This window comes from Littorina saxatilis, linkage group LG5 (genome assembly GCF_037325665.1).
Source record: "Littorina saxatilis isolate snail1 linkage group LG5, US_GU_Lsax_2.0, whole genome shotgun sequence".
Classification (NCBI taxonomy): Eukaryota; Metazoa; Mollusca; class Gastropoda; order Littorinimorpha; family Littorinidae; genus Littorina; species Littorina saxatilis.
In genome coordinates, this window is record NC_090249.1 from 3,666,918 (window position 1) to 3,676,772 (window position 9,855).

A 9,855-nucleotide genomic window follows, 5' to 3' on the forward strand; every position below is an offset into this window, starting at 1 on the left:
GAAACCTCAATTTACAGCCCGAATATACGGGGGTGTAACAAAACATTCCCAAGTACAACGACCCAATGGTCTTTATAGTGGGCAAGACAAACAAAAAATCAATATGAGATAAACGAAACTTATCTGAAAAGATTTTGTCGTCCGATGTCCTGCAAGGCGGCCATCTTATTCGCCCTAAACATAACGGACATTTTCAAGTTTACTGTTTTTCTTTTTTCTTTCTGTGATGTAAAATAATTTGGCAACATACAAAGAAGTAGAGGTTACATGCCGAGTCTCAGTGATTATTAAAAATAATGGTCGAAGTTGGCGGATCATGAAAAATGCGAGCTTCAGCGAGCTTTTTCATGACCGCGAACTGAGACCATTATTTTTAATAATCACTGAGACGAGGTGTGTAACCTCTTTATTCCTCCTTTCTTCAGTTATTCAAAGAAAAGAGGAGTTTTTTTTGCGAAAGTTTGATCGAATCCGAATCACTCAACCAGTCAACCTGCGCAGGCGATCGATTAATGCGCGGTTGTATAGTTCCGTGCAAATCATTCTATTCTGTTAACACTTCTTGTCAGTTTCCCTGTTTTAGACTAAAATCAAGTACACAGATATGCTGTTATTCTGCTGTGGCGGTAAAGGCAGATATTGTGTGTTCTGTTTATGTTTTAGTATCGCCGTTTAGGATAATGTTCTTTCGTCAAATGGGACTAGCAGACGAACTTTTGCACCCGTGTTCCAACGTTAATTACTGTATGAAGTTCAGTTTTCTGGGGAAAATAGTGTATGAAACCGCTTTATGTTGTTTAAATTGATGAGATGTGTGCATTTGGTTGCGTGTGATCTGTTTATAAAATGAAATATTGTTGAAAACTGACCGTCGGATTGCAGTCAGTGTTGTCGAAGACACTGCGTTAAAAGAAGGGGAACTACTCTTGTCGGCAAGAGTATGAGTTACTTGCCTTGGGAATTTGCTTGTGATGAACGGTGTGTGCACGGCAGATCTAGATTCAGAAAACAACCTAACTCATGGATTTTATATGGAGATTCATGTGTTCAGGCTACAGTAGTTGTTAATTTAAATGCGGTATGTTTGTATTGTTTGCTCCAGAGATGTATATCTCGTACGTATAGAGCGTTCTGAACTTTTCAGTCGCAAAAGTAGTACCAAAACAGAACAGCTTCTCAACCCATTGCACTATCGAGGATTCAGGCTGTTGCTGGCTCGTTATTTGTTTGGTTGCTGGGTCATTATCGAAAAATAACTAGCTCTACAAGTTTACAGAGGTAAAGAAGCAGAGGGGGGAATAAAACAAAGAGGCGTGCAGCTCTTTATAATCAAAACAAAACTGAACAAGAAAATGCGAGCAAGATAGAATTACGGCTCGCCGGGTTTGCTTTTTATCGTTTCCGTCATTAGGCCTTGATGTTTTGGCCATTTTATCGACAAATGGCAAAACGAGAGGAGATTAGAAGATGCATTTACTGCACATTTGCTGCGTCCCTGCACCCCTCTTGGCAAGCCCTGAAACTCGCAAATCCAGGAGAGGGAAAAAACTGATAAAGCGGAATTTATGCATGATCATGTATCCTATTGATGTAGCGTTACACGGGAAAACTCAACAAAGATTTTGCATAAACTAAATCTCATATTTCACGGTCATTATTTTCGTTATCGTGCTTGATGGTAAGTGGTTTGTGTGTTGTGTCTGTACGGATGCGTTAAGCACACAAACATTCAATACAAACGTAAATCAAGTGGGTTCACGTTTCGACCACGTTTATCCGCCATGTTGTCCAAATCCCAGATGAAGCACTATTCCCGTGACGTAGTACATAATTCCAATACAATGACGTAGTACACAATACAACAGTAAGTATTTAATGTCAACACCTTTTCCCTCTCGACTGTGTGACATTTTAACCACATTTTAATTCTTGTGAGATGGTGTCTGGTTTGAAAAACTGTAAAACGACGGAGCTACTTTAATCGGAATTTTTTTTAAGTGTAAAAGTTAAATGCAATAATACTCTAGTCAATGCATTTTTCCCGAGGTGGGACCAAAGCATTTCTATTCAACAGAAGGTCTGTGACAATATATCCTTTTGGAAATGCCCTGATATCTTTTTCAAGAGTTGGCTGACTGCGCAAAGTTCATTAGTCGGCTTGCCATGGAATCAATAGCTATCCCAAAACGCACTCCCAGAGGTTGTCAAGTGTTCGGTCATCCGAAACTTACTTATCGACTGCTCGTTAAAGACTCTCCCTTCAAGCCTGCTGCTCATCTCGACTCTCCCTTCAAACTTGCTGCTCATCTCGACTCTCTCTTCAAGCCTGCTGCTCATCTCGACTCTCCCTTCAAGCCTGCTGCTCATCTCGACTCTCCCTTCAAGCCTGCTGCTCATCTCGACTCTCCCTTCAAGCCTGCTGCTCATCTCGACTCTCCCTTCAAGCCTACTGCTCATCTCGACTCTCCCTTCAAGCCTACTGCTCATCTCGACTCTCCCTTCAAGCCTACTGCTCATCTCGACTCTCTCTTCAAGCCTGCTGCTCATCTCGACTCTCCCTTCAAGCCTACTGCTCATCTCGACTCTCCCTTCAAGCCTACTGCTCATCTCGACTCTCCCTTCAAACTTGCTGCTCATCTCGACTCTCCCTTCAAGCCTGCTGCTCATCTCGACTCTCCCTTCAAGCCTACTGCTCATCTCGACTCTCCCTTCAAACTTGCTGCTCATCTCGACTCTCTCTTCAAGCCTACTGCTCATCTCGACTCTCCCTTCAAACTTGCTGCTCATCTCGACTCTCTCTTCAAGCCTACTGCTCATCTCGACTCTCTCTTCAAGCCTGCTGCTCATCTCAACTCTCCCTTCAAACTTGCTCATCTCAACTCTCCCTTCAAGCCTGCTGCTCATCTCGACTCTCCCTTCAAGCCTGTTGCTCATCTCAACTCTCCATTCAAGCCTACTGCTCATCTCGACTCTCCCTTCAAGCCTACTGCTCATCTCGACTCTCCCTTCAAGCCTACCGCTCATCTCGACTCTCCCTTCAAACTTGCTGCTCATCTCGACTCTCCCTTCAAGCCTGCTGCTCATCTCGACTCTCCCTTCAAGCCTGCTGCTCATCTCAACTCTCCCTTCAAGCCTACTGCTCATCTCGACTCTCCCTTCAAGCCTACTGCTCATCTCGACTCTCCCTTCAATCCTACTGCTCATCTCAACTCTCCCTTCAAGCCTGCTGCTCATCTCAACTCTCCCTTCAAGCCTACTGCTCATCTCGACTCTCCCTTCAAGCCTGCTGCTCATCTCAACTCTCCCTTCAAGCCTACTGCTCATCTCGACTCTCCCTTCAAGCCTACTGCTCATCTCAACTCTCCCTTCAAGCCTGCTGCTCATCTCGACTCTCCCTTCAAGCCTACTGCTCATCTCGACTCTCCCTTCAAGCCCGCTGCTCATCTCGACTCTCCCTTCAAGCCTGCTGCTCATCTCAACTCTCCCTTCAAGCCTACTGCTCATCTCGACTCTCCCTTCAAGCCTGCTGCTCATCTCGACTCTCCCTTCAAGCCTACTGCTCATCTCGACTCTCCCTTCAAGCCTACTGCTCATCTCGACTCTCCCTTCTAGCCTACTGCTCATCTCGACTCTCCCTTCAAGCCTGCTGCTCATCTCGATCATTGAATATACGATAATAGCGCGGGAACTTGACTGGACTGTGTGTTGCTAATACCCCAATTCCACACAACCGTTCCAGCTTCCGTTCCGATGATGCATCGTCCTCAGGACGGCTGCCACAACAATGAGACGCTGCACAAACGGCCGTTTTTGGCATCTTTGAGCAGCGTCTGACCGTACTGGCAGCCGTCTTCAGGACGGCTGGGACCGGATGCTAGACTGTGTGGAATGCGGGTATGACAACTCAGTGTGTGAGAGCGCTAGCGTTGCGTTACCATTGCGTTAAGTTCCATTAACGATCCATGAGTTCCGTTGTGAATGTGTTAAGGTGCCATTACCGTTCATTTGGAACGGGCCGGGAATGGCTAACATTTTGAACATGCAGCCCGAAGTCACCCGTCCCAACCGTTCCTACCGTTCAAAGGAGTTCCGTTTACGTCCATTGGTGTTCCATTAAGGTCTCCTCCCGATCCATCCCATTCCCGTGCCGTTCCTTGGTCGCTAAGGGAACGGGACCTAGAACGGTTGTGTGGAATGGGGGTATTCGGGAGTGGTGGCTAAATTCGAGATGTTATGTTAAAGCTTTATAATGTTTTAATGACAAACGTCACAGATTAATGCATCCAAGACGTCTTCTTTTCACCCCGTCTTCCGAAGTAAAAGCCAATAACGTCACAAGCAAAACAACCAAAACCCAGGACCCCCACCCCCCCCCCCCCCCCCGGCCATCGAATGTACCTCTCAGAGAAAAAAAAAGTGTACTTTTTAAGCTCTTCCCCAACTCCCTCAGTTTATTTGGTCTTCTAAAATATTTCAAATTATGAACAACTTCAAGTCGACAACGGCCTGCCCTCCCCGTTATAAGTCCATCATCATAGTAATATTCAAAGTAAAGAGTCCTGTCAGACTTATTTACTAGGCATATATGTCTTTGGGATTATTCCACTGAACCACTATGGTAAATGAATATATGAAGTATTTTGTTACTGTTGAAAATGTGTATTATTTTGATTCCCAATTGCAAGGAAAGACAAAACAAGTCGCGTAAGGCGAAAATACAATATTTAGTCAAGTAGCTGTCGAACTCACAGAATGAAACTGAACGCAATGCAACGCAGCAAGACCGTATACTCGTAGTCCACCGCTCACGGCATAGGCAGTGAAATTGACAAGAAGAGCGGGGTAGTAGTTGCGCTAAGAAGGATAGCACGCTTTTCTGTACCTCTCTTTGTTTTAACTTTCTGAGCGTGTTTTTAATCCAAACATATCATATCTATATGTTTTTGGAATCAGGAACCGACAAGGAATAAGATGAAAGTGTTTTTAAATTGATTTCGACAATTTAATTTTGATAATAATTTTTATATATTTAATTTTCAGAGCTTGTTTTTAATCCGAATATAACATATTTATATGTTTTTGGAATCAGCAAATGATGGAGAATAAGATAAACGTAAATTTGGATCGTTTTATAAAAATTTTTTTTTTTTTACAATTTTCAGATTTTTAATGACCAAAGTCATTAATTAATTTTTAAGCCACCAAGCTGAAATGCAATACCGAAGTCCGGGCTTCATCGAAGATTACTTGACCAAAATTTCAATCAATTTGGTTAAAAAATGAGGGCGTGACAGTGCCGCCTCAACTTTCACGAAAAGCCGGATATGACGTCATCAAAGACATTTATCAAAAAAATGAAAAAAACGGTTCGGGGATTTCATACCCAGGAACTCTCATGTCAAATTTCATAAAGATCGGTCCAGTAGTTTAGTCTGAATCGCTCTACACACACACACACACACACACACACACACACACACACAGACACACGCACATACACCACGACCCTCGTTTCGATTCCCCCTCGATGTTAAAATATTTAGTCAAAACTTGACTAAATATAAAAAATGACCTCACAAATGCAAACTTTTCTCGACTTCTGGGAGGCTTTGCCACCCAGACCCCCCAGATAATAAACTTATTGTCGACGAAAGCAATGTGCTTGCGTTTTGTTTTGTCATAAATTAAACGTTCCAATAATCTACCATAACCTACCACAACCTACCATAATCTACCATAACCTACCATAACCTACCATAATCTACCATAACCTACCATAGCCTACCATAATCTACCATAACCTACCACAACCTACCACAACCTACCATAACCTACCATAATCTACCATAACCTACCATAACCTACCATAACCTACCATAACCTACCATAATCTACCATAACCTACCACAACCTACCACAACCTACCATAACCTACCATAATCTACCAAAACCTACCATAACCTACCATAACCTACCATAATCTACCATAACCTACCACAACCTACCATAACCTACCACAACCTACCATAACCTACCATAACCTACCATAACCTACCATAACCTACCATAACTTACCATAACCTACCACAACCTACCATAACCTACCACAACCTACCATAACCTACCATAACCTACCATAACCTACCATAACCTACCATAACTTACCATAACCTACCACAACCTACCATAACCTACCACAACCTACCACAACCTACCACAACCTACCATAACCTACCACAACCTACCACAACCTACCATAACCTACCACAACCTACCATAACCTACCATAACATACCACAACCTACCATAACCTACCATAACCTACCATAACCTACCATAACCTACCATAACCTACCATAACTTACCATAACCTACCACAACCTACCATAACCTACCACAACCTACCACAACCTACCATAACCTACCATAACCTACCACAACCTACCACAACCTACCACAACCTACCATAACCTACCATAACCTACCACAACCTACCACAACCTACCACAACCTACCATAACCTACCACAACCTACCACAACCTACCACAACCTACCATAACCTACCACAACCTACCACAACCTACCATAACCTACCACAACCTACCATAACCTACACAACCTACCACAACCTACCACAACCTACCACAACCTACCATAACCTACCACAACCTACCACAACCTACCATAACCTACCATAACCTACCACAACCTACCACAACCTACCATAACCTACCATAACCTACCATAACCTACATAACGTACCATAACCTACCACAACCTACCACAACCTACCACAACCTACCACAACCTACCACAACCTACCACAACCTACCATAACCTACCATAACCTACCATAACCTACCATAAACATACCATAAACATACCATAACCTACCATAAACATACCATAACCTACCATAACCTACCATAACCTATCATAACCTGCCATAACCTACCATAAACATACCATAAACCTACCATAACCTACCATAAACATACCATAACCTACCATAACCTACCATAACCTACCATAACCTGCCATAACCTACCATAAACATACCATAAACCTACCATAACCTACCATAACCATTCTTCATTTTTTTCTTCTGGTTTTCAGAACGTTACCAGTCTATCTGGGTTTTTTTGCATTTTCGCGTCAACAGCCGTCACGCGCAAATGATTTTTGTTCCGCATGAGTAAGCATGCTTAATGGCGGTGTGGAGCATGTGATGGCACTGACAGCTCATTTCACTGACGTAAAAGAGATGTTACTCTGCTTATTTACTGCCTCTTTGGTGTCTTCTCCCCTACAGGTTCTGCAGAATGAGCTGTTAGTGCGGCTTTAAAGGGGCTTTTCGAAAATAAAGGTGTGTCTGCGTTAGCGTTTGCCCTCGGAGGTTGATTTATAGATTTATTTTGTTTGTTTGTTTGCTTAACGCCCAGCCGACCACGAAGGGCCATATCAGGGCGGTGCTGCATTGACACAACGTGCGCCACACACAAGACAGAAGTCGCAGCACAGGCTTCATGTCTCACCCAGTCACATTATTCTGACACCGGACCAACCAGTCCTAGCACTAACCCCATAATGCCAGACGCCAGGCGAAGCAGCCACTAGATTGCCAATTTTAAAGTCTTAGGTATGACCCGGCCGGGGTTCGAACCCACGACCTCCCGATCACGGGGCGGGCGCCTTACCACTAGGCCAACCGTGCCGGTGATGACTTATAGATGGTAGTATTGTCTTCTATTTAGATTATGACGTTTGTGCTGCCAGAACACACAGATCTTGTAATCTTTTTCTGGTAAAATCAATTTCTGTTTTTCTCTCTGTGAAGTTCTCGGGTGAACAAGCAGCAGATGAAACTATTGACTGAGACATCTGTGTACCTTATCATCGTAACTGATTTCAAATATTGATTCGTTCTCCATAGACAATAATTCTACGCGTTTTCTAGTGAAGATAGTGTTATTCTAATTTAGCCGTTCAGATACACATTGTGGACTTGTAAATATTTTACCAAAAATGATATTTTAATCGTCTCTGATTGCTAATGGAAGGGCCAGTTCATTTAAATTCTGAATATGTGCATGCAGCTTTGGAGTACGTGAACTGTATATCATGTATTTGGGTTGACACTATGCGTTATTAGTTGTTATCCTATATGGAAGCATGGTCGGATTCTTTTGTCATGTACAAGAGTGTTTACGCGGGATAGACGGTATGTGTGTATGTTTTCTCTCGTGACAAACGCAAGACAAAGTATTTTTTCTTGTGTTCAGAATGAGATCTGGGATGCTTGCTTGCTTCGAAATGTATGTAATATGGATTTTTTTATTCAAAATATAACATAAGATTCCTCCTGCAACAATGTCCCCGCGCAGTTTTTCGCGGAATAGATTTATTTGACTGTGAACACACAGTGAGATCTGATGGGATGTTTCCTTGCTTGCTTAGAAATGTGTAACGTTTTCCCGTACAACAGTGTCCGAGCGCCGCTTATCGCGGAACAAATTTCTTTGACTCTATGCACCCGGTGAGCGAACGCTGCGCGGTGCTAGCTGCGCGGTGCCACTTTATTACTGTCAGGCTGTGTTCGACCCCATGCCTCGGGCCTAGAGAACTGGTCAGGGGAGTGGGTGCGATCCTCTCGTGGGACTGAAGATGATAAAAGCTACCTTTGTAGTATAAAAAACATTGTTAATTACCTTGGCAGAGATCTGGGGTGTAGATGGGTGTGGTGGTGGGTGTTTGTGTGCGTGTGTTTGGGTGTGTGTGTGTGTTTGTGTGTCTGTGTCTGATTCGGTGTGTCTGTGCGCGTGTGTGTGTGTGTGTGTGTGTGTGTGTGTGTGTGTGTGTGTGTGTGTGTGTGTGTGTGTGTGTGTGCAACGTGTGTCTGTGTCTGTGCAACGTGTGTGCGTGTGTACGTGCGTGTGTAGTGCTAGTGAAGGCAATCGGTGCGTTCCTCTTTCGTCGCTGTTTTTTTCCAGTGCACCGATAAGTTCGGAAGATGAGGACGTGCGTGGCTTCATAATAAGGCTGCTAATTACTGTGGCTTCATAATAAGGCTGCTAATTACTGTGGCTTCATAATAAGGCTGCTAATTACTGTGGCTTCATAATAAGGCTGCTAATTACTGTGGCTTCATAATAAGGCTGCTAGTTACTGTGGCTTCATAATAAGGCTGCTAATTACTGTGGCTTCATAATAAGGCTGCTAGTTACTGTGGCTTCATAATAAGGCTGCTAATTACTGTGGCTTCATAATAAGGCTGCTAGTTACTGTGGCTTCATAATAAGGCTGCTAGTTACTGTGGCTTCATAATAAGGCTGCTAATTACTGTGGCTTCATAATAAGGCTGCTAATTACTGTGGCAAGAGTTTGTGTCTTGGTCTGTTCTCTACATCCTTAAAGTGCGCACCGTCTTTTCTTTTTACATTTAGTCAAGTTTTGACTAAATGTTTTAACATAGAGGCGGAATCGAGACGAGGGTCGTGGTGTATTTTTGTGAGTGTGTGTGTGTGTGTGTGTGTGTGTGTGTGTGTGTGTGTGTGTGTGTGTGTGTGTGTGTGTGTGTGTGTGTGTGTGTGTGTGTGGTGTGTGTGTGTGTGTGTGTGTGTGTGTGTGTGTGTGTGTGTGTGTGTGTGTGTGTGCGGTGTGTGTGTCTGTGCGTGTGTGTGTGTGTAGAGCGATTCAGACCAAACTACTGGACCGATCTTTATTAAATTTGACATGAGAGTTTCTGGGAATGATATCCCAGGATGTTTTTTTTCTTTTTTTCGATAAACGTCTTTGATGACGTCATATCCGGCTTTTTGTAAAATTTGAGGCGGCACTGTCACACCCTCATTTTT

The 9,855-nt window shown here is 43.5% G+C and overlaps 1 protein-coding gene across 1 annotated transcript; it reads left to right on the forward strand.

Moving 5' to 3' along the window:
• Window positions 1-2,163: 2,163 nt before the first annotated feature.
• LOC138965980 (protein piccolo-like) lies at window positions 2,164-3,612 on the forward strand. The gene has a single exon (XM_070338065.1). The coding sequence runs from the start codon at window positions 2,164-2,166 to the stop codon at window positions 3,610-3,612; it is 1,449 nt and encodes a 482-aa protein (XP_070194166.1).
• The last annotated feature ends 6,243 nt before the right edge of the window (window positions 3,613-9,855 follow it).